The 24,582-nt window shown below is 48.9% G+C and overlaps 1 protein-coding gene across 10 annotated transcripts; it reads left to right on the top strand.

The window, feature by feature from the left end:
• The first annotated feature begins 1,864 nt into the window (after positions 1–1,864).
• Positions 1,865–23,550, top strand: SLC66A3 (solute carrier family 66 member 3). Of its 10 annotated transcripts, none has more exons than XR_010123146.1 (8): positions 1,888–2,169; positions 6,956–7,038; positions 7,115–7,184; positions 10,701–10,758; positions 16,922–17,042; positions 17,749–17,822; positions 19,972–20,013; positions 22,432–22,513. XR_010123146.1 is itself a non-coding variant. In XM_063648967.1 (8 exons), the coding sequence occupies exons 2-8, from the start codon at positions 4,494–4,496 to the stop codon at positions 22,521–22,523; spliced, it is 522 nt and encodes a 173-aa protein (XP_063505037.1). In that variant the 5' UTR covers positions 1,895–3,637; positions 4,344–4,493; the 3' UTR covers positions 22,524–23,550. The 10 variants fall into 10 exon arrangements, 6 of the variants coding, with proteins under 6 accessions (XP_054330362.1, XP_054330363.1, XP_054330366.1 ...); XR_010123145.1 differs by having other exon boundaries at positions 17,749–17,804; positions 22,432–22,499; XR_008499840.2 differs by lacking the exon at positions 17,749–17,822 and adding an exon at positions 22,724–23,550 and having other exon boundaries at positions 1,891–2,169; positions 22,432–22,599.
• The last annotated feature ends 1,032 nt before the right edge of the window (positions 23,551–24,582 follow it).

The following is a 24,582-nucleotide window of genomic DNA, read 5'->3' as shown; positions in this document are numbered from 1 at the left end:
CTATCACATGGCATGATGAAAGTAAAACACCTGGCACACAGGAGGCACTCAACAGGTTCTAGATGTTTCTATAGTCATTGCTGCTGATGCTTGTTAAAAAGCTCTTTACGCTGGGCACGGTGGCTCATGCCTGTAATCCCAGCACTTTGGGAGGCTGAGGCTGGTGGATCACCTGAGGTCAGGAGTTCAAAACCCCGTCTCTACTAAAAATACAAAAATTAGCCGGCCATGGTGGCACATGCCTGTAATTCCAGCTACTTGGGAGGCTGAGGCAGGATAATCACTTGAACCCGGGAGGCAGAGGTTGCAGTGAGCAGAGATCGTGCCACTGTACTCCAGCCTGGGCGACAAGAGTGAAACTCCGTCTCAAAAAAAAAAAAAAGCTCTTTACTTCTCTATTTTCTTCTTCAAAAAATTTTTATATATATTATTTATTTATTTTTGAGACAGGGTCCGCTGGCTCTGTCTCCCAGGCTAGAGTGAAGTGGCCGATCTCGACTCACTGCAACCTCTGCCTCCTGGGTTCAAGCCATCCTCCTGTCTCAGCCTCCCGAGTAGCTAGGACCCCAGGCACGCGCCACCACGCTGGGCTAATTTTTGTATTTTTAGTAGAGGCGGGGGTTTCCCTATGTTGCTCAGGCTGGTCTTGAACTCCTGGCCTCAAGCAATCTTCCCGCTTCGCGGGGGCAATAATGATCAGTATGGATCTAGCCAGGGCAGGCCCAAGCCCAATTTCCTTTAAGGATTCCCTTCTGAACATCCTGTTCTCATTTAGACCTGGGAGGCAGGACTCAGCACCTGTTTTGTTTTGTTTTGTTTTGTTTTTCCATAGGCGGAGGTGATGGGCTGGTGAGGCTGGAGAGAAAGAGCCTCGGCCAGAACTCCGAACTCCGAAGGTGACGCAGCTCCCGTCCCTCACACTTCCCGGCTAAGGTTTATGGCACAAAACCAGGCATCGTGGATTCTGGCATTGCATTTTGGTGCTTTTTTGCCTGCTTCATAACCTGGCCCTAATACACAGGCGATTTCCAGAGGTTGGAAAATGCGTCCTTCCCTTTCCCTCAGTTTGTGGCTTAGACGGCCACGTCCAAGTTACTTTATCAGGAGAAATCCTTAAGAAACAGTTTCACTGTGAAGTGCTCAAGTTCAAGGCTTCCGGTGGCCCCTCAGGGCCCACGCCGCTAGGAGGGAAGCCTTCAGTTCCAGACTGGAGACAGGCCGCGTGCTCTGAAAGGGCACGAATGAGGCGACCCCGGGGCTCTGGTCCCAGACAGTCTCTCCAGCCTGGTTCCCCACCTGTAAATCGGGAGGGTGCACTCAGCCCTTAAGCAGGAGGCTTTAACTCCTGAAGTGCTTAGTGAGAGAAACTAAAACACTTGTAGGGAGGAAAAATTCCGGCAGAATGGCCCATCCTCCTGGGCCATTTGCCTCTCGGTCCACCCAACCCGTGGAAAAACCGGACCTCCAGGGCGGCTCCCGGAGGCGGCTAAACTATCAGGTCGCAAGAACGCGGAAACGCGAAGCAGCAGCTAGCGGAGCCCGCAGGCCAGGGTGGGACTGTCACCCGGGGGCGGGGCTAGGAGGGGCAGGGCGAGGCGAGGTTGGCCAGAAGTGGGGGGGGCGGAGAGGAGGGGGCGGGGCGGAGCGAGGATGGCCAGGGGATTGGGCTAGGTGAGGCCGACCGGGAGGGGCGAATCTGGGGGCGGGGCGAGATGAGGCCGGTTCGAGGACTGAGCGAGCCCGGGCGGGCGGAGGGAGGCGGGCCCGTGGGCGGGGCGAGACAAGGCTGGCTAGGGGGCGGGGCGAGCCCGGGCGGGAGGGGCGAGGCGGGCCAGAGGGCGGGGTGCGTCCAGTGGAGGGGCGGAGCGAGGCGGGCCCGAGGCCTGGCGGTGCGCGGAGGGGCGGGCCCTGGCCGGGCGGTCCCGGGCGGATCCCGGGAAGGCGGAAGGCTTCGGCGGAGCTGCGCCGCCGAGGCTGAGCGGTCCCTTCTCGCTGCGGCCGCCCAGGTGCCCGCGCCCGTGGCGCTATGGAGGCGGCGCTGCTGGGGCTGTGTAACTGGAGCACGCTGGGCGTGTGCGCCGCGCTGAAGCTGCCGCAGATCTCCGCCGTGCTAGCGGCGCGCAGCGCGCGGGGCCTCAGCCTTCCGAGTTTACTTCTGGAGCTGGCAGGGTAAGGCCCGGGGCGGCCGGGGCTGCCTCCTTCCCCCTCGCAGCTGCTGCCCGCTGGGAGCCCGGGAGAGCCTCGGCTCTAAGTAGGGCGGGGATGATCCTTGCGCGCCGGCGTCGCAGCTGGCAGCGGCCGAGGGTGAACTAGGGAGCCTAGGGGCTCGGGGTGCTCTTCCCACGGCCACCCACCACCCGCGTACATTGTTTCTCACCAAGCCCCGCGTGGCACGAATTGACTGCGCACGCCCATTTGACAGATGAGAAAACAGACCCAGCGGAGGCAGCCCTTGGTGCGCTAGTGACAAAACCTGCTGGCCCTGATCAAGGCCATTTGCACCTCGAGGCTGTCATATTCATTGTCATATTCATTGTCCCTAAACTCACCACGCACCGTCAACCTCGTTCTCGGGCCTCGGTTTCCTCACCTGTGAAATAAGGGGTTGAACTAAGAATGGCTGAATCTCTTCTCTTCTCCCGGTGGTTGGTGGGGAATCTTTCCTGGTTATTTAATGAGATTCCTTGGGAGAGGGTCTTAAGACAATTGCATTCTTGTAGAAAGAAGTTTCCTTAGTCATCTGTAAGGAAGTTGGAGAGTCTCTGCAGTTGGGAAGGGGTGACGGAGAGGTCATTAAGTCCTTGATTCTGAGGCAGCTTCTAGGGTTTTCCTATTCAAAGTATTCATCATGCCAGAGCACCAAACTTTTGGGGTATCATTTTTGAGCCCCGACAATAGGAAAACACATACCTCAACCTGGTGGTCTCGCCCCTTCCCGCTGGCCAAGCCAGGCCCTCCACTTTGCTCCCCGCCATCACCCAGTGGGGTCTGAAGGCTGGTCCTCCACACAAGCCTTCCTGGTGGGCGGGGTGGGGGGTGCGGGATACAGGATGGGAAGAAGCCAAGGGGTGCGGGGCAGAAAGAGGAGACCTCAGGTGTGGGAGGGTGAGGGGTCCCACTCAGGCTTTGGACCCCGCGCCGGCCCTATGGAGCCCGGCCCTGGGCACAGTCATCCAATGGGGGGCTTTGAGGGGAAATTTTTGGGAAAGGCTTGCGGTGGGAGGGACTGTGACCTCTTCTAGGCTTGTGAGTGACTCTGCCCTGCGGGGTGGGGAGGGGAGGTCCCAGGCTGGATGGCAGGGAGGTGGGCAGCATGCGTTTCAGGCTGGTGCCACCACCAGGCTGGCAGCAGAGAGGCTGGAGCGATGAGGTTGTGGCAAAAGACACAGGCTGTAAGTGGCTGCAGTGACCGTTCAGGTGGGAGAGGGGACAAAGGGCATGAAAGCCAGGAGTGGGATTTGGCCGTGGCCCCTTGCTAGGTCCGTGAGCTGGGGAAGCTGAAGCCGGACCCATGAAGGAAAAGAAGCCAGGCTGTCTGTAGAGTCTGTAGATTCCCTCCTGCCACCAGCCCCGAGGCCTGCATTTCCACCACCTTTGCACCATTGCTTGAAAAACGCAAACCCTCAGAGATACGCAGGTGAGGACTCATATTAGATCTGCCAGCTGTCACCTCTCCCAGCTCACCTTAGTGAAAGCTAGACCTCAGGCAGTGGAAGGGTCTTCCTGGGCATGGGAGCTCAACGGTTGGGTGGGGCAGCGGCTTGCTGCCATCCCTGCTGGCCTGTCTAAGGGTCTTACAGTTGATCACGTGCAGGTAAAGGGGGCTCTGTCAGGGCTGGTGCACCAGCTCTGCAGCCTCCAAGCCAGGGCCAGGGCCAGGCACATAGACTTCTGTAAATGGGCTTGGCTGTGTCAGGGCCCATCCCCCTGGCCCTCCTGTCTCCCTGCCTGCCTCCCTTATGCTCCCTTATGCCCTTCCCGGCCTTGCCTGGGAGGCCCGCCTGGGGCTTGCCATGCTTGCCAGCTGGGCCCCGGGCCCCTGACCAGTTCAGGCAGCAGCCAGAGTTAGAGCAGAAGGAACCCCAGGGCTGTCGCAGTCAGCTGCCTGGAGGGCACGGGCCCTCTTTGGGTCTCCATTTGAGCAAACTAAGAGCCTGGTTTTGAGAGCATTGAGTCAACTGGAGCATGAAGTGTGTCTTAATTATGCCAGAAAAGCCTTTTTAGTGTGGCTTGGTGTGAAGGGTAGGAGCCTCTGCCCAGGGACCTTCCTCTGCCACCCAGGGGCATTCCTTGTAGCTGGAGCCTTCCCCCTCCCAAGTTCCCAACCTTGCTGTTTCTCCTAGGGCTCTGCTGGGCTCTGCCTCCCTGCTCTCTGCAGCCAGGAGCCTCCTGGAACACAAGATTCATCCAACCTGCCCCGCCTGCAGCCTTCCATGGACTGCGGCCCTCCCCCGGTGGACCCTTAGGCTGTAGAGCCTCGGCCTCTGGGTAGGATGCCTTTGGAGCCCACCACTTGCTCCAGGTCACTTGTCCCCCAGCCTGGGTGCGGGTATGTTTTGTTTAACCCTCTACAGGTGTTGAGGGAGAAAACTCCAATGGTTGCATGGAGCAGATGGGAATGGAAACAAATGGGGCTGTGTCAGATGCCCGGCTGGCATGATTTTATTATGATAAGCACTGTAGCGATTACTTATTAAAAGAAACTTTAAAGGGCCAGGCATGGTGGCTCATGCCTGTAATCCCAGCACTTTGGGAGGCCGAGGCGGGCAGATCACCTGAGGTCAGGAGTTCAAGACCAGCCTTGCCAACATGGTGAAACCTCGTCTCCACTAAAATCACAAAAATTAGCCAGGTGTAGGCCGGGCGCGGTGGCTCACGCCTGTAATCCCAGCACTTTGGGAGGCCCAGGCGGGTGGATCATGAGGTCAGGAGATCAAGACCATCCTGGCTAACATGGTGAAACCCCGTCTCTACTAAAAATACAAAAAATTAGCCGGGCGCGGTGGTGAGCGCCTGTAGTCCCAGCTACTCGGGAGGCTGAGGCAGGAGAATGGCGTGAACCCGGGAGGCAGAGCTTGCAGTGAGCCGAGATTGTGCCACTGCACTCCAGCCTGGGCGACAGAGCAAGACTCCGCCTCAAAAAAAAAAAAAAAAAAAAATTAGCCAGGTGTAGTGGCACACACCTGTAGTCTCAGCTACTCGGGAGGCTGAGCAGGAGAACTGCTGGAACCCTGGAGGTGGAGGTTGCAGTGACTGAGATCGCGCCACTGCACTCCAGCCTGGGCGACAGAGCAAGACTCCATCTCAAAAAAAAGAAACATTAAAAACTAAAGGAAAGTCACTGTCCCCACCCTACCTCCCCAGGCTGCAGGGACGGGGGGAGTTTGAATCCCAGGGAAAGCAGGGAGTAGATGACAAAACCTGCAGGGGCAGCAACGGCTGCATCCAGATCAGCCTCGGGAAATCAGGCTCTTCATCTTGTATGTTCTTGGTGTCTATGGGCCTCCGTTTCCCCAAGTGGTCTGTAAGATGTGGAAGCCAGCATGGATGACCCCTGGAGGTGAGAACGGGCTCTGACATTCCCAGGTTCTCAGGCCTGGCCTGCGGACTGTGGCTGCGTCCCAGGGGTCAGCACACAGTTATTTCAATGGTGAAGACCCCCATAGCTTTTGTTCTTCAGCACTCAGTGGCTGGCTGTGGCCCCACAGAGGGGCTGGGGTGCAGCCTCCCCCTCTCTCAGCCCCCCAGGCTCAATCTCACAGGGGAACAGAGGGGGCTGCTCAGGAGGCTGGCAGAAGGAGAGTCCCTGCGGCAGGGCAGGGCTGTGCAGAGGCACCTCTTGTCTCTGAAGCTGGGAGGTGGCCCAGCTGCAAAGCACCCGGAGGGCCTGCAGGCAGCTGGGGGTGGGGACCCTGCTGGGCATGGTGGGGGCCTCCACTCGGGGACCAGGCATGGGGGAGGCCCTCGTGCTCAGGGCGACACTGTGCCCTCCTCCGACTCCGCCCCCAGCTAAGTTGTGCACTGTCAGAAACAGGCCAGGGAGGCACAGCCTGTTTGTGAATCGGGCTTTTCCAGGATTCTTTCCCAGCTTAGGAGATTGGAGACCCTGGGGGGCCCCTCCTGTGCATTGGAGTCCCATGGTTCTGGCTCCCCTTTCTTCCTGACCTGAGTGGTCCGAACACACAGGTGAGAGGGAGGAGCCACAAAGCTGGGCGATGGGACACACAGGTAGCCCCAGGAGACCACAGGGATTCCGGTCCTGAAGGGAGATGGCTGGGTGTGAGGGGGAGGCAGGAAGCCCTGCCTTTTCTTTTGAGAAGGTGGGACCCCGGGGTCTTCGCATCATCCTCACAGCCGGAATCTTCTTAGCGAAATCGAGGGTGGTTCCTCACGCTTTTCCCCCACTGCCCTCTCAACCGGGCAGCTCTTCTGGAAGGCAACTGGACCATCCAGGTGCTGTTCTAACTCCTAAAACATGGCCACAGACCCCCCGTCCAGGGATGGCTGCGGCTTCTCGGATCCTTGCGCCTCTGCAGCTTCTCAGAGTGGAGGGCAGATGTGTGCAGCAGCTGAGGGGCAGCTGCCGGGGTCAGTGAGAGCCCAACGGTGCAGGCAGGCCAGCAAGCGTGGGCCCAGAAGGCCCAGTCTCATATTCTTGCTCAGGGATTTGCCTTCTGTAAAAATCCTTTGTAAGCGACCATCTCAAGGCACTCTATAGAGATCGTGGGTATTGCACTGTGGCCCGGTGCCCAGTAAGTTCTGGATGCTCCAAAAATTGTACAGATGATTCAACTGAATTCCATCTATTTTGTTCCAAACCTTCCTCTTTGACACTGGTGTGTCCACACCCTCACTGCAAGGATTCGGCAAACTGACCTCAGTGTTCTGGGTGCCTGCCGGCCCCGACAGCTGCGTTTTGGGGCAGCCGTGTGGACATGTGCCCTTCTCTCTCCAGATTCCTGGTGTTTCTCCGGTACCAGTGTTACTATGGGTATCCGCCGCTGACCTACCTGGAGTACCCCATCCTCATCGCGCAAGGTAACAGCCCCTTCCCTGTCCAGCGGGCTGCCACGGGTCTCCCCTTCCTCCCTCACTCTGAGCCTTTCTCTTTCAGATGTCATCCTTCTGCTCTGTATCTTTCATTTTAGCGGGAACGTGAAGCAGGCCACTCCTTACATCGCTGTGTATCCTTTCTGAATCTGAGCCAGAAGTGGGAACGGGGGTGTTATTTGCGAATAGTATGCATTGTGAAGCAGGCTTCTTTACCAGATGTGTATTTTTTGGTTAAACTAAAAAAAAAAGAAATCCCAAATGTAAATGTGTCCACGTACACCAGAGATGTCCTCAGTACAGCCCCTGCTGCTCCTCCGAGACCAGCATGCCCTGGGCGGTGCCAGCAGGCGGAGTGGAAGGCAGATCGGTAGAGTCCACCCCTGCTAAGAGCAGCATCGTCCAACTGCATTAGTTCATCTGAGACATTTCTTCCTGCCCTGATAATGTCCTCCGAGGATTGGAAGCAATAATAATGAGAGTATCCGGCGCCTCTCAAGATGTTAGCTTAGAGGCTGAACCTTGAGGTCTGAGCGGCAGTTGTTGGCCCGGAGGCTTGCAGTGGGAGTCTGGTCAGCTCACAGATGTGCCCCGCTCAGTGGCACTTCCTGTGAATGAGAGTGAGGCTTCATTTCAGTTCTCTTTGTAAAGACTCACTAGTTGAACGTCACACTCCTTAAAAAGCCAGGAGAGTGTTTTTTTTTTGGTTTCGTTTTTGGTGTTTTTTTGAGATGGTCTCGCTCTGTGGCCCAGGCTGGGTTGCAGTGGTGGGATCAAAGCTCACTGCAGCCTTGACCTCCTCGGTCAAGCTTGATTGCCTTGAGCAAGTGATCCTCCCGCCTCAGCCTCCCGAGTAGCTGGGACTATTGAAGCATGCCACCACACCCAGTTAATTTTTAAATTTTTTGTAGAGACGGGGTCTCATTATGTTGACCAAGCTGTAAGATGTTTTAACCTTTTTTTTAAGAGACAGGGTCTCACTATGTCGCCCAGGCTGGAGTGCAGTGGCTGGATTATAGCTCACTGCAGCCTCGAACTTCTGGGGCCAAGGAATCCTCCTGCCTCAGCCTCCTGAGTAGCTGGAGCTACAGGTGCATGCTACTATGCCCAGCTAATTAAAAAAAATTTTTTTTAGAGATTGGGTCCTGGTATGTTACCCAGACTAGTCTTGAACTCCCGGACTCAAGCGATCTTTCCACCTTGGCTTTCCAAAGTGCTGGGATTACAGGCGTGAGCCGCCCCTTCTGGCCCAAGAAAGTGTTTTGAATGGCACTAGCTGTCAGTCTGTCCTGCCACATCTGTGAAATAGCCTGAGCTGTTTCTTCCCATGCGCTCTTCAGAGTGGAGGAAGGAGGGCAGAGCCAGGCCTGTGGCCCGAGTGACCTAAGCGCAGGCCATGAGAATGTGGGTGTGGAGTGGTGGGAAGCAGCTGGCCTGGAGCCAGACAGGACAGGTCCCTGCCACCACAGGGGTGGCTTCAGCATACGGTGTAAACTGCGCATCCCCCATCCGTGACATGGGATCATAATGCCTCTGTTTTAGAGTTGTTGTAAGAGCTAGAAGTACCAGAAACACAGTCAAGCAGAGTAAATGACAGGGCCATTGTGGTGGTTTTACTAGAAGCGAGGCTCTGCAGCCTGTGTCTAGGGAGGGAGCTGGGTTCTGGCTGAGTCCTGACCCTCTGCTGTTTCCCCGAGTGGTAAGCTCTGCTGCCTCAGTTTCTCTCTGCAGAAAGAGGGATTGCACAGCTGTACTGCACCTCAACACTTCACGGTCAGTCCCAGCTGGTTAAAGGTTTTGGTAAACAGCACTTTGAAGATGAAAAGAGTTATATAATTTACTTTTGAAATAAAATGCAACAGCTTTGTGCAGATGGTGAGGCTGCAGATTAGAAAATTTGGGTGCTGGTGGCACTGGGAGATACCACATAGCTGGATGCTGATGGCGAGTCTGTAGTATCAGCAAGATGCTTATAATCTCCCATTGGTTGTGAGTTACGGAGAGCAAAAGAATAGGGTTGCCATATTAATGAATACTTTTATTTTTATTTTTATTTTATTTTATTTTTGAGACAGAGTCTCGCTCTGTCGCCCAAGCTGGAGTGCAGTGGTGTGATCTCCGCTCACTGCAAGCTCTGCCTCCTGGGTTCACGCCATTCTCCTGCCTCAGCCTCCCGAGTAGCTGGGACTACCGGCGCCCACCACCACGCCCGGCTAATTTTTTGTATTTTTAGTAGAGACGGGGTTTCACCGTGATAGCCAGGATGGTCTCGATCTCCTGACCTCATGATCCGCCTGCCTGGGCCTCCCAAAGTGCTGGGATTACAGGTGTGAGCCACCGCGCCCGGCCTAATGAATACTTTTAAATATTGCTTGGGATATACTTCTACTGAAAATTACTGGCCAGGTGCAGTGGCTCGTGCCTGTAATCCCAGTGTGTTGGGTGGTCGAAGTGGAGGATCATTTGAGGCCAGGAGTTTGAGACTAGCCTGGGCAACATAGTGGGATTCCCTAGCGCTCCAAAAAAAAGACGAGAAAACATGAGCCACACATGGTGTCTCATACCTGTCATCCCAGCTACTTGGGAAAAGTTACTTGTTTTCGACCTGAAATTCAAATTTAACTGGGTGTCCTGCACTTTTATTTGTGAAATCTGGCAACCCTACAAATAAATCATCTGTAGGATCTCAGGAGTTCCTACTATTGGTCGAATTTTATAAAATGTATATTCAGAATACACAGAATGAGGTAGGATAGAACAGAATTGGTTGGGGGAGGAGTCACAAAAATTAGATTTAAAAACTGAGTTAGTGTTTTAAAAACAGGATTCTATCCAGCCAGCTTCGAGCTACCTTCTGGTGTTGATCAGGCTGTGGGTATTTTAGTTCCACTGACTTTTAGCACAGGGCATTGTCTGTTTCAATATCTTCATTTAATTAATGTTTGAAATTATAATAACAGCAGTCTCTTGAGTCGGTGCTACGTGCTTGTAGGCATTTTATAGATAAGCAAATCAAGGTGGAAAGATGGAAAGTGACTTGCCCAAGGGCACTCCAGAGACTCTTGGCTGTCCCCTTCCAGCCCTGGCCTCTGTCTCCTGGGTGCTCGTTCAGCTCCCTAGCTGGCCTCTCTATTCCTGTGGCGTCACCAAGCTCGGTGCACATGCCTGACTCCCGGCATTGCCCGCCCCAGCTGTATCATTTTTACAGTGGAGTTAGTGGGAAAGGTGGAAGTCAGTAAACAGAAGTTCACATCACAGCAATTTTGCAGAACATTCCTGCTTTATAATGTTGGACTTCTCCTTTAAGTGCTTAGCTTTTGACCATAAATCGGAGATGTCTGCATGGTCCAGAATTCAGTGGGCGGTGAAAACCACTAGGAATGTTCCCAATCCTAGGGAGCAGTCCATGAGCATGGATGTCTTTGTATTTCTGTTCTGTAACCTGCTTTCGTTCTTTTGAACTCCGAGCAGGTGTTCACTTGCGACCCTTTTCGTCCCTTCCAAATCCGGCAGGTTCTGGTAGCGTGTCCTCTTGTCCCACCCACCTGGCTTCCGCGTGCCGCTGTCTGTGGTCTTGGTTTGTATATGTGAGACGGGAGGGTGGTGCGGATGTGGGTGACCCACTGTTGTGTCCCTTAGCACTTGGTAAGATTGGTGTCTTCTTGGTTCGTCCTTGCCCTGCAGAAGTGGATCATAGACCTGGCCATGGTAAGTATTGTACTTGAAAAGAAAGTAGGAGGAATAAGCTACCTTGGAGAGAACTTGATAGATATTATATACATATATATATATATATATATATATTTTTTTTTTTTTTTTTTTTTGAGATGGAGTTTCACTCTTGTTGCCCAGGCTGGGGTATAATGGCGCAATCTCGGCTCACCACAACCTCCACCTCCTGGGTTCAAGGGATTCTCCTGCCTCAACCTCTCGAGTAGCTGGGATTACAGGCATGTGCCACCACACCCAGCTAATTTTTGTATTTTTAGTAGGGACAGAGTTTCGCCGTGTTGGCCAGGCTGGTCTCGAACTCCTGACCTCAAGTGATCCATACGCCTCGGCTTCCCAAAGTGCTGGGATTACAGGTGTGAGCCATGGCACCTGGCCACTAGCAGTTTTAGAATGAAGAATTGAGCATCAGTTAACTAGCTTCTTCTTAGGTTTATAATGGCATGTTGGCCTTGTCCTGGAGAAGGGCTGCCTTTTTTTCATACTTGGCTCAGGGCCGAAAATTTCCAAGGGCTTCTGAGGGTGGTTTGGGATGTGTTTGACCACAGACCTCTCCAAGGTGACGGAAGTGAATGTTTCTACCCAACGAGAAAAGAAGGAGGAGAACTAACTGGTGGTCACAGGGCACTGCCTGCCACACCCAGACCCACGAATTTCTTTCCCCTTTCCCCCAACATCTTGTCTGGAAAGTAGACTAGATTCTCTGTTGAATATTTCTGTTACATTTCAACCCTGTGACTTTGGAGAGCAAATAAGTAGGGTTGCCATATTAACAAGGAACACTTTTTCAGTACATGTATGTCCAAAACACTGCATGGGGCCAGGTGGGGTGGCTCACGCCTGTAATCTCAGCACCTTGGGAGGCCGAGGCAGGCGGATGACCTGAGGTCAGGAGTTGGAGGCCAGCCTGGCCAACAGGCGAAACCCCGTTCTCTACTAAAAGAAAATACAAAAATTAGCCAGGCATGGTGGCGGGCACCTGTAATCCCAGCTACTTGGGAGACTGAGTCAGGAGAATCGCTTCCACCCCGGAGGCGGAGCTTGCAGTGAGCCAAGATCACGCCACTGCACTCCAGCCTGGGTGACAGAGCGAGACTGCATCTCAAAAAACAAACAAAATATTGCATGGGACATACTTGTACTAAAACACTATTTGTTGTTGTTCTGAAATTTAAATTTATCTAGATGTCCTGTATTTTTATTTGCCAAATCTCACAACCCTGTAAATGAGCCATCTCTATTTTCTCAGTAGCTCTTACTACTGATGAGTTGGGGTGGTTCTAGTTCGGGGGTGATTAGCCCCCATACAGCAGCTGTGAGCCTTCACCCCGAGGAAACATCCTTCTAGCAGTGTTGAGATATAGGCTTGTCAAGAATGGCGGGATGTGGTGGCTCATGCCTGTTATCCCAGAGCTTTGGGAGGCCGAGGCGTGTGGATCATCTGAGGTCAGCAGTTCGAGACCAGCCTGGTCAAAATGGCGAAACCCCGTCTCTACTAAAAATACAAAAATTATCTGGGTGTGGTGGCGCATGCCTGTAATCCCAGCTAGTCGGGAGGCTGAGGCAGGAGAATCGCTTGAACCCGGGAGGTGGAGGTTGCAGTGAGCCAAGATCAAGCCATTGCACTCCAGCCTGGGCAACAGAGCGAGACTCCGTTTCAAAAACAAAACAAAAGAATCAAGTTCAGGGGTCAAGGGCAACAACAGCTTTTAGGTGTTTCTTCTGTGCCCTTAGCAGTAGTCGTCTATTCTAACCATACATTGATGATATAACATTTCGTGAAATAAAATTTTGATTCTCTCTTTATCATGTGAGGGCTGAACACCAGGCTCTGTGCTGTGTCTGCCCATAGCCCTCCTTTACTGACTCAATGAGTGTTCCTCACGCACCTGCTCTGAGGTACCAGGGTCTGGGGCAAAAGGTGGCCCAGATCTGAGGGTCACGCAGCCCCAGTGCAGGAGAATGAGCAGGGCCTTCAGAGCTCACACATGGTAGCAAAACCCCAGAATCCTAGAGAGGAGCAGGTGCTGCTTGAATCAGTGGAAAACCTCAATTGTAGAATGTTCCATTTTTTGGCTTTCAAATGCAGGTACCCAAGATCGTTCCCCCAAAAGTCCTAAACTGTGTATTCGTGGTTAAATTGCTAATTCATATACTCATGGTTTATTCATAAGAAAATGATTAAAGTACTTAAAAATGATCTGCAAGGCAGGGCGCGGTGGCTCACGCCTGTAATCCCAGCACTCTGGGAGGCCAAGGCAGGTGGATCACAAGGTCAGGGGATCGAGACCCTCCTGGCTAACATGGTGAAACCCCGTCTCTACTAAAAATATATTTTAAAAAATTAGCTGGGTGTGGTGGCGGGCGCCTGTAGTCCCAGCTACTCGGGAGGCTGAGGCAGGAGAATGGCGTGAACCCAGGAGGCAGAGGTTGCAGTGAGCTGAGATCCAGCCACTGCACTTCAGCCTGGGCGACAGAGCAAGACTATGTCTCAAAAAAAAAAGATCTCCATAACAGCTAAGCATCCCTTCTTTCCAATCCTGTTCCTAGATTAGACTCTGTTTTACAGAAAAACTTCATAGTCTCCAATTGAGTTGATGTGATAAGACATTCTAGGGCTTGGTTAGGCCCAAACCAACACTACTTCAGGACTGTAAAGATGGCTTTGCTCCTGAAAGATGAATCTGGTAGAATATCTAGCAGGCAAGCTTGTGTTTAACACAAGTGTATTATAATGTGGTCTGGACCCTGATGTGTGTGAACAAAGCCAGCTTCCCCAGCTCTTTGCATCCTGCACCAACTCCTCGCCACCCCACCGATCCTGTGTTCTGGCTGGTTCTCTGGTGTGAGCCCTCCCCTGCAGTCCTCCCTCCTCTGCTCTGTCCAGGTCTCCTGATTGCATAAGAGCCCCTCTCCTCACAGGTCTCCCTGCCTGGGGTCAGCCATCCTCCGAGCATCTGCACCCAGCTCTCAGGGTGACTTTAGTCCTGCCACAGGCCTGACCACAGGTTCTTGGTCAACTCCTCTGCCCAAGAGCACTCCCAGTGGTTCCCTTCTCCATAATTCCTTTTTTTTTCTTTTGAGACAGAGTCTGACCCTGTTGTTCAGGCTAGAGTGCAGTGGTGTTATCTCGGCTCACTGCAACCTCTGCCTTCTGGGTTCAAATGATTCTTGTGCCTGAGCCTCCTGAGTAGCCGGGACCACAGGCACATGCCACCACTCCTGGCTAATTTTTGTATTTTTTGTAGAGATGGGGTTTCACCATGTTGGTCAGGCTGGTCTCGAACTCCTGGCCTCAAGTGATCCTCCTGCCTTGGCCTCCCGAAGTGCTGGGATTACAGGCTTGAGCCACTGCACCTGGCCTCCCTTCTCCATAATTCTTCCTTGTCCAAGTGACCCCTTCTCTCCTCCCAAGTCATCCTGGGTGCACCTTTATCATCACGTTTGCCAAACTGCATTATTATTAAGGATTTATTCCCTCAGCAAGGATTTGTTGATTGCCGGCCAGGTGCCAGCACTGTCACAGGTCCTGGGGACCCAGCAGGAAACAGACAGTGTTCCCCATGAGCTTTCCTTCTCTGGGGGAGACAGAAGGTAAACAAGCTGCTCTTGTCAAGGCCAGCGGCTTTCATTCGCGCCAGAGCCTGTGGCCAGTTCTCATTCCTCTTCTTCATTCATATCTTGGTAGCTTTTGACACCATTGATCAGGACTCCTTCTTGAATCACTTTGCCCACCGGGCTTCCAGGAAGCCTTGCTCCCCAGTGATCCTTCCCCTTGATCCTTTCTGTGTCCTTGCTGGTTCCTCCTCAGCTCCCTGACTTCAGTGTTCCCAGGGCTCCAGCACACACCGCACAGCCAACCACTGGCTACCCTTGCCTGACGACTGAGCCTCTCCAACCTCGCGTGTCCAGAACTGGGTTTCTGATCTTCCACCCTGCCCCTCTCCCACCTTCATCTCAATGTGTCTCAATTAATGGCAACTCCGTTCTTCCACTGCAAAGGCCAGAAACACTGGACACTGGAATCACCCTGGATTTCCTTTTTTTTTTTTGAGACAGAGTCTTGCTCTGTCGCCAGGTTGGAATGCAGTAGCACGATCTTGGCTCACTGCAACCTCCACCTCCCGGGTTCAAGTGATTCTCTGGCCTCAGCCTCCCAAGTAGCTGGGACTACAGGCGCGTGCCACCATGCCCAGCTAATTTTTGTATTTTTAGTAGAGATGGGGTTTCACCATGTTCACCAGGATGGTCTCGATCTCTTGACCTCGTGATCTGCCCGCCTCGACCTCCCAAAGTAGTGGGATTACAGCGTGAGCCACTGTGCCCAGCCAGATTTCTCTTTTTGTCACATCCCATTACCACTCCCTCAGCAAATCCTATTGGCTTTGCCTTTGAAATATATCCGGAACCTGAACACTTCTCACCTCGTCTGTTTCTACTGCTGTCGTACAAACCCAGGTGACTGCACTAGCCTAACTGGTCTCCTGGGTGTCACCTTGTCTCCCTTCGGTCTACACTCAACCCAGAGACTGGAGTTTCAGCTGCTGAAGAGACTGATGCTGGCAGGGCTGGTGGTTGTCAGCGTCGAGGATGCTGTGCAGAGCAGCAGGCTGATTTGTGAGGATCTCTTACCTCACTGTATAGCAGAGGCCTGAGCGCACCACCACACAGACTATCAGAATAGCCAGAAATTCAGGGCTGAGGCGCCGCGGCTTGCTGCTAGAGTTTATGTTTGTCAGTTCAGAACAGCATAGTTTTCCCCAAGCTCTAAAACACAATATCTCAGTACTTTTTTTTTTTTTTTTTTTTTGAGACGGAGTTGCACTCTGTTGCCAGGGCTGGAGTGCAGTGATGTGATCTCAGCTCACTGCAACTTCCGCCTCCCAAGTTCAAGCGATTCTCCTGCCTCAGCCTTCCTAGTAGCTGGGATTACAGGCGCCCGCCACTACACCCAGCTAACTTTTTTGTATTTTTAGTAGAGACGGGGTTTCACCATGTTGGCCAGGCTGGTCTCAAACTCCTGACCTTATGATTCGTCCGCATCGGCCTCCCAAAGTGCTGGGATTACAGGCCTGAGCCACCGCGCCTGGCCCCTCAGTACTTACTTCTTATTGGAGGTGTAGATAGATGAACCTCTGTGGCCGAGCATTGATTCTTTCTCATTCTCAATTTCAAACTAGCTCTGGCCATTAGTTACCCACTGCACGGTGGAATCTGTGAGTTATAAATAAATGTCTTAGTCTGGGCGCGGTGGCTCACACCTGTAATCCCAACATTTTGGGAGGCTGAGGCAGGCAGATCACCTGAGGTCAGGAATTTGAGACCAGCCTGGCCAACATGGCGAAACCCCGTCTCTACTAAAAATAAAAACATTAGCCAGGTATGGTGGCACGTGCCTGTACTCCCAGCTACTTGAGAGGCTGAGACAGGAGAATTGCTTGAACCTGGGAGGTGGAGGTTGCAGTGAGCCAAGATTGTGCCACTGTACTCCAGCCTGGGCAACAGAGTGAGATTCTGTCTTAACTAACTAACTAACTAAATAAATAAATAAACAAATGTCTCACTATTGCATTCTTTTTCACCAAACTTAGGTTTCAGCTTTGTACAAATCCGTTATTATTTTGACACTCCAGCCTGGGCGACAGAGTGAGACTGTCATAAATAAATAAATAAACGTCTCACTATTGCATTATTTGTCACTAAACTTAGGTTTCAACTTTGTACAATTCCGTTATTATTTTGACCTGAAAATTTGGCTTCAAAAATGCTTTGAGTATCTGGTGCTCTTTTGCTTTTTTTTTTGAGACGGGAGTCTCACTCTGTCGCCCAGGCTGGAGTGCAGTGGCACGATCTCGGCTCACTGCAAGCTTCGCCTCCCGGGTTCACGCCATTCTCCTGCCTCAGCCTCCCGAGTAGCTGGGACTACAGGCGCCCACCACCACGCCCAGCTAATTTTTTGTATTTTTAGTTGAGACGGTGTTTCACTGTGTTAGCCAGGATGGTCTCGATCTCCTGACCTCGTGATCCACCCGCCTCGGCCTCCCAAAGTGCTGGAATTACAGGTGTGAGCCACCGCATCCGGCCTCTTTTGCTTTTGTAAACAAATCGACTCGTGACTTTCTCACATTTTATCTGCAAACAGAATCTATGTACTTTCATCAGCGCAGCCAGTAAGTTTGCACAGCTCCAGTGTCTGTGGAAGACGAGAGACTCAGGAACTGTGAGTGCGCTGACTTGGAGCCTCTCTTCCTATACCTGTGCAAGTAAGAACCGGACTCAGATGGTGGGGAGGCCTTTGGTAGCACCAAGTGTCTACCTAGTAGGGTGTTAAGTTGGTGTTGAAGTAACGTGGTCCCTGGTGCTTTACTACTTTACAAATGGCTACTCAGCTAGAACCTCCTAAGTGTATCCATGTTTACAAAGATGATTTAATGCAAACTGCACTCCATTTTCTGTAAGATCTAAGTTGCCAAGAAAAAAAAAAAGTGAAAGCCTATTTTTCTCCAAAAATCTGGCCTGATATTAATTAGTTCTGTCTTCTTTGAAAGGACAAAGAGGTTGATTATATCGAATGTACTAATTTATCTTAAGAATTTGAATATAACAGGTTTTAAAAGATGAAAATCATACAGTGGCTTTTGAGAGTGAATAAGATGTGTAGTGATGGAGATTTTCGGCAGCCACATTGTTTGGTCTCAACTTTAGAATTTTCACTGTTCATTTGGATTCTTACAAAAACTACCTAAAATACATATATGGTATATGTAGGTAGAAACATTTTTATAATTCAGAGCTATCACATTAGTTGGATTTACTAGTTTTAGATATTTTAAGTAGACTTCATCACGGTTCTTCTGCATCTTAAAGGGCTAATGTCTCCATCCATGGTTGCTGGTCTTTATATTCAACAAGTTACTTGTCTTAATTATGTCTTAAAATCAAGACTTTCTTTCTTTTTTCCTTTGACAGGGTCTCGCTATCTCTCACAGGCTGGAGTGCAGTGATGTGATCTTCGCTCACTGCAGGTTTCCAAGTAGCTGGGAGTACGGGCACACACCACCACACCTGGCTAATTTTTAATTATTAGTAGTATTATTATTTTGAGACAGAGTCTCGCTCTGTCGCCCAGGCTGGAGTGCAGTGGTGCAATCTCGGCTCACTGCAACCTCTGCCTCCAAGGTTTAAGCGATTCTCCTGCCTCAGCTTCCTGAATAGCTGGGATTACAGGCACACACCCCCATGCCTGGCTAATTTTTGTATTTTTAGTAGAGACGGGTTTTCACCATGTTGGCCGGGCTGGTTTTGAACTCCTGACCTCAAGTGATCCACCCGCCTTGGCCTCCCAAAGTGCTAGGATTACAGGCGTGAGCCACCGCGTCCAGCCAATTTTTTGTAGAGAGGAGTCCCGCTGTGTTGCCAAGGCTGGTCTCAAACTACTGGGCTCAAGTGTTCATCTCACCTCAGCCTCCCAAAGTATTGGGATTACAGGTGTGAGCCACTGCACCTGGCCCTGTATGTTTTCTTTGGAGAAATGTCTGTTCAGATCGTTTGCCCATTTTTTAATTGGGTCATTTGAGTTTCTTACATATTCTGGTCATTAACCCTTGTCAGATGTGTGGTTATTAACAGCCTTTTAAAAAGTTTGTTTGAGAGTCCTTTGTTGGCCGCCTTCCTAACTGAAGTCTTCTGTCTACTTATATGATTGAATTCTTTTATTTAAATGATGATTTAATCAACTATTTATGTGGTGTCTGTGTGTAAAGCCTTGGTTTATCAAATGTGTCAACAAAAGATTTTATAGGATTTGGCCTCTGCCCTTCAGGGGCTTGCAGTTTAGTTGGAAGATAAACCAAAAAACTACTATGTCAGTATGTGCTAAATGCAGAATGTGTTAGCAGAGAGAAGTTTTGACAGGCTGGTTTTGGGCTAGGAAAGGCATGCCTTGAGCTGCAGGCAGTGATCTTCTCTAACTCCCAAGTCATGCCGCTCCCTGCTCTCGTGTGTTGGTTTAAACTGTTACTCCAATTTCCTAAATGTTTACTAAGTAAAGGGCTATGGCACACAAATAAACTAAACAAAATAGTTCTAATTAGACCCTTGGAAAAATCTTCCCCTTTTCTGGGCCTCAGTCTGTTTATCTATAAAATGCAAGGATAGAAATCAGGGATTCGAAAACATTTACTGGTTGTTTATTTTTTGAGACAGAGTTTTGCTCTTTTGCTTAGGCTGGAGTGTAGTGGCACGATCTCGGCTCACTGCAACCTCAGCCTTCCGGTTTCAAGCGATTCTCCTGCCTCAGCCTCCCAAGTAGCTGGGATTATTACAGGCGCCCGCCACCACACCCAGCTAATTTTTGTATTTTTAGTAGAGACGGGGTTTCACCATGTTGGTCAGGCTGGTCTCGAACTTCTGACCTCATGATCCACCCGCCTCAGCCTCCGGAAGTGCTGGGATTACAGGCGAGAGCCACCGTGCCTGGCCAAAACATTGTTTTTAATTAGTGGGAGCCTTTCTGTAAATAAAACTACCCAGATGCTCAATTTGTAAATGAGAGTTGCTTTTGGAGGGTCGGGGATTGCAGGTTAGCACAGAGACAGTGGAAGGGAGCTCAGTCTCTCTGGCTTTCCACAGGCAGTGCTCGAGTACCTTCTAGGTACCTTCCCTCACAAGCAGCTTCAAAACCACTGGGCCATTGGGGTAGGGTGCATGGCTGGTTTTTTTTGTTTTTTGTTTTTTGTTTTTTTGAGACAGAGTCTGGCTCTATCACCCAGGCTGGAGTGAATTGGTGCAATCTCAGCTCACTGCAACTTTGCCTCCCAGGTTCAAGCGATTATCCTGCCTCAGCCTCCTGAGTAGCTGGGATTACCGGCACCCACCACTACACCTGGCTAATTTTTGTATTTTCAGTAGAGACAGGGTTTTGCCATGTTGGCCAGGCTGGTCTCGAACTCCTGACCTCAGGTGATCCGGCATGGCTAGTTTTTATGTAATTATGAAATACAGCACTATTTGGTTTTCTGTACTACCAAACTCTATCAAGAATAGTTAATATATGTTGTTTAAAAAAGAATAAAAATAATTTAAAAATAATGGTTAATATATATTGGGATATTAAAAGGGAAAGACATTATTAGCTAAGCCCCAAAATGTCTGAGAGGCAAGTTACTTATTGCTGCAAGTTTTCTTTTACAGCAAGAATAATCACAACCTTAATGACCACCAATGATTTTACAAGTAAGCAAAATATCTTCACTTCCTTTTTGAGTTTTGTGCTATTTGTGTCTCCTTTATTTGTAAACTGTCTTAGGGTTTAATGGATGGACTTGGCTCTATTGGATTACACATTTAGAAGACGGCAACAATGTATTCCTAGTCTTATTGGTCACCCTTTTTATTATTAAGCCTCTCCTTCTTATAGTACAGGGGATAGAATATGCACAAGACGATAGATTCCTATCTCCATGGAACTTCCACTTAAGCAGTGGAATTGGACGTGAGGTAATCACACAATTCCCTATTGAATTCTAATGGGACATGGTTTGGAAGAGTAGGGCAGGATGAGCATCTAAGGAGAACCTGGCCTAGTTTGCAGGAGTTGGGCAGATTAATTTGAAGAAGAGCGATCATAAGGATGAATAGAGGTTTAGCCAGAGGAAAGGATGTGGGCAGAGGCCAGACTCTTAACAAGGAGCAGCACTGTGAAGGTCATGAGCGAAGGACAAAGGGCTAGAGTGCGAAGAGCAGGGGGAAAGTGACAAGCGGGTGAGTTTCAGGAGAGGAAGGACGCGAGGCTGGCAGTGGCCCAAGTATCCAGGGCCTACAAGAACTGCCTACAAACAGTAGGAAGGCTCTGGAGGCTTTGAAGCAGGGAAGTGGTGTCACCAATGGGCTATGTTTTTGTTCTGTTTCTTTAAAAGAAAAAGCTGTCACGGAGGAGGAAAACTATGGTTAACCACAAAAGAATTTAGTAATTCCTTAGGCTGTTTTCAACTCCCAAATCAAGCATATATTATACATCTTTGGAAAATGATTAGAACAGATGGTGTCACCTGTGAAGATCAGAAAATGTCCCCAGCATGTAGACCTTTTAAATGAGCTAATTATTATTTGAGAAATAGTGCTTCAGAACAGAGATATGTTTGTTAATCTCTTCCTGGAGGTTATACCTTTGCTCGAATACTTTTTGTCAGCTCTGATGGTAGGACTAAAATTGTTCTGGTCGAAGCATAAACTTTGATCAAGTGCAAAATGGGAAGGAAGACAGGCTTGGGTCTTTCCACAGGACTTGAATTCTCAGCATGGAAAGGAAAGTCAAACCACAAGTAAACAACAAAACCTATACATTAGAAATTAAAAGATCAAGATTGTTCTAATTGTGATTTATTTCTTATCTATGACAGCTGTTCTTGAAAGTGATCAGTATATCCGGGAGTAACTTTTTTGTTGTCGTTTTGTTTTGAGATGGATTCTCACTCTGTCGCCCAGGCTGGAGTGCAGTGGCGTGATCTCAGCTCACTGCAACCTCTGCCTCCTGGGTTCAAGCAATTCTCCTGCCTCAGCCTCCAGAGTAGCTGGGATTACAGGCATGCGCTACTATGCCCAACTAATTTTTGTATTTTTAGTAGAGATGGGGTTTCACCATGTTGGCCAGGCTGGTCTCAAACTCCTGACCTCAGGTGATCCGCCCACCTCAGCCTCCCAAAGTGCTGGGATTACAGGCGTGTGCCACCGCACCCGGCCTGGGAATAACTTTTTAAAAACAGTTCAGCTAAAATCTTACATGTGTTTTTCAAACACAAAGATATCTTAAATCTCATTAAACCTATTTATCAGGAGTGTATCTGTACCTTAAAGTAGTAGTTAAGTCACTGTTAAAGTTATATATATATTTTATATATATTTATTTATTTTTCCACAAAGAGACACATTTTCATGGTTACTTGAATATAAAATATGCCTTGTCGTGTGGGCCAGTTTTTCAGGATGATCTTAACAGAATATGTTAAACCACCCTTGCTTAACATGGAATGTTCTGAGACAGCAGCACCCTCAGGACTTCAGATGAGTAAAGGCATTTTTAAAAGTTATAACCCTTCTTAGGCTGGGCACAGTGGCTCACGCCTGTAATCCCAGCACTTTGGGAGGCCAAGGTGGGCAGATTACTTGAGGTCAGGAGTTTTGAGACCAGCCTGGCCAACATGGTGAAACCCTGTCTCTACTAAAAATACAAAAAATAGCCAGGCGTGTTGGTGGGCGCCTGTCATCCCAGGTGCCTGGGGGGCTGAGGCGGGAGAATCATTTGAACCCAGAAGGTGGAGGTTCAGTGAGCCAAGACAGGCCACTGAATCCCAGCCTGGGTGACAGGGCAAGACTGTCTCCCCCAAAAAAAAAAAATTTATAACCCTTCTTAGCCAGAGCCACATTACTATCAATTGAGCACTTAAGATGATAAATTATTATTTATGAAGTTGGGCCAAGGGGCCGAAAATTGTCATTATGATAGGAAGATCATTTCCCCGGAAATACCTGGAACCAAAATTGTTCACTTCGGAGGTTGGGGGTGAAGCTTTATTTAGGCTTATGCTTTGAGCAGGAGGTGGTTTTGCTCTGTATTGTAAAGACGGTTTTTAATATACTTTTTTAAAATTTCAGTTCTTCTACGTTTTGTGATCATGCTGGCTTTAAATATATGGGTAACAGTGACAGTACTTCGCTACCGGAAGACCGCTATAAAGGCTGAATGATGGATACATTATTCCTTCACACAGGGGATTCTGAGCAACGGAACCAAAGGAAAAAGAAGCTCTTTGCTAAATTAAGGTCTTTTAAAATTTAGTAAATCAGTTTATAATCTTTGAAGCCAAAGGCTTTTTTAGACTTGAAAGAGCCACTGAAATACTTGTTTAAAAATACCAATTTTCCTCCTCCTTCCTCACTTCATTAGGTTATGGTACTGCTCAGACATCTGCAGTGTTGAGAAGGCAGTGACTGTTGGAAGTCATCCAAGAAGCCCATTTTGAGGCCATTTTGACCCTTACTCTTAAGTTCTCTATGAAGAACGACATCGATTTGTTGGCTTTCAGAATCTTTTTAGGAAATAAATCCTCTCCATGACAAAAATGAACATGAATGGAGTGGCATTTTGTTCCAAGTCAGAGGTGGGCACCTATAATAAATGACTAGGGTTCACTTTCTGGGACTGATGTTTAATTGTAACATAGATGCAACAGGGTGGCCTTGTTGTATATAATACAGTATTACACCTGCATGTGCTCTAGCAAGGATACCAAGGCAAGCATACATGTAACTGGCTTGAGTTTGTACCAAAACAGTCCTTCAACTTTGCACTGTGCCTTAAGTAATTACTAACAAAAGGTACTACGATCAGCTGCAATCTCTACTTTCGATGAGGAAATCCCAGTAAGCTTTCTGATTCAAGTACAATGATGCCATTTTTTTAAAGGGCCACAACTATAGAATTACCACTGTTGGAATTTGGTACAAAATATGTTTTGTCTATTGAAAACACACACGGTAAAGGGTGTTGTTAGGTAGGTTCTGTCCAGTTCTTACGGATTTTTTTTCACATTATAGTATTTTTACCCTAAACTTGATGTTGAGATTATTATATACTGTATTTTCTTCTAAATTAACCCTAATGTTTAAAACTCACTTTCCCCCTTTAATTGAAGGCATTGTTTTATTATATGCAGTAATGATGTTTACCAGAGATTATTGTTTCCTATGCAAAATAAATTTTCATATTTTGAATTCTGCTGAGTCAACTGTCAATTATTAATATGACTATTTTATGTAAGGTATAGTTTTTAAATAAACTGGTTAATCCTTTTAGAACTACTGCTTGGGACCAACAGGAAGAGAAACAAACATGGTATCTAAAAACAAAATTATTCATTCTGTAGTTGTTAAAATTACAGATGTCATATTTTTAAACATGCAAGTTAAGTTAATCTTTTTTCATTTGCGGTTATAATCTGACTATTAGCATCAATACAAATTGGATGATTTTTAGTCCAACAAATGTTTTATTTAGATAACATTAGTACTTTATCATTGCTTAAAGCAACTCCTTTAATAGCATACTTAGGTGACGAGGTCTCTGTTTTTCCCCCTTTGTCAGGCAACAAACACTCGAGCCATTTCAGACATTCTACACACATCATACTTAATCTGGCAGTGATCCTGTAAAGTAGACACAATCTCCATTTTACAGATGAAAACACTGAGGCTCAGAGTGAATAACCTGCCCAAGATCACATAGCAAATAAGTGCCCTAGAAAAGGTTCCACTGACTGCCAGAGAAACACTTTCTAGAAAATCACCTATCAATCAGCACACTATTTCCTGACAAAACAGACATCCTGCCTCTTTTCCCTATCCTCACCAATTCAGATGAGTTTGTTCTATTTGTGTGCGTCTTAAAACACCCAAATCAAATCAGAGACAGGCTCCTGGTTGAAATTTGGTATTTCTCCATGAATTAAATCACAGGGCAGAAGAATCACAAGTCTATAGCCTTAGCTGTAAGACTTATTTACTATCCTCATCCCACTGTTTATACCCATCTTATAGAGAAAGCAAATGTTTTGGGTAACCTTTAGAAGGTTGCCGTATTCCAGGACTATTTCACAGGAGAAGTATGAAAATGCTTATGTCTCCATTTATTTTATTTTTTTTTATAAAAAAGCAGGCATAAAATACAATTACATCACTACAAAGATGCAACAAAATTTTAAAAAAGGGGTGCAATTTTTGTTCAGAGGGGACAGCTGATCAAATATT

This window comes from Pongo pygmaeus, chromosome 12 (assembly GCF_028885625.2).
Source record: "Pongo pygmaeus isolate AG05252 chromosome 12, NHGRI_mPonPyg2-v2.0_pri, whole genome shotgun sequence".
Taxonomy (NCBI): Eukaryota; Metazoa; Chordata; class Mammalia; order Primates; family Hominidae; genus Pongo; species Pongo pygmaeus.
Note: the sequence above shows the minus strand (reverse complement) of the source record. Positions and strands in the feature narration are given on the sequence as shown.

What these genes read in the sequence shown, in the direction of transcription:
- SLC66A3 (XM_054474387.2), top strand. Translation starts at nt 2,027, where the DNA reads ATGGAGGCGGCGCTGCTGGGGCTGTGTAACTGGAGCACGCTGGGCGTG. An exon ending in TTACTTCTGGAGCTGGCAGG is followed by an intron (nt 2,170 to 6,955) that starts GTAAGGCCCGGG and finishes TTCTCTCTCCAG; the next exon opens with ATTCCTGGTGTTTCTCCGGT. An exon ending in GACCACCAATGATTTTACAA is followed by an intron (nt 20,014 to 22,431) that starts GTAAGCAAAATA and finishes TTAAAATTTCAG; the next exon opens with TTCTTCTACGTTTTGTGATC.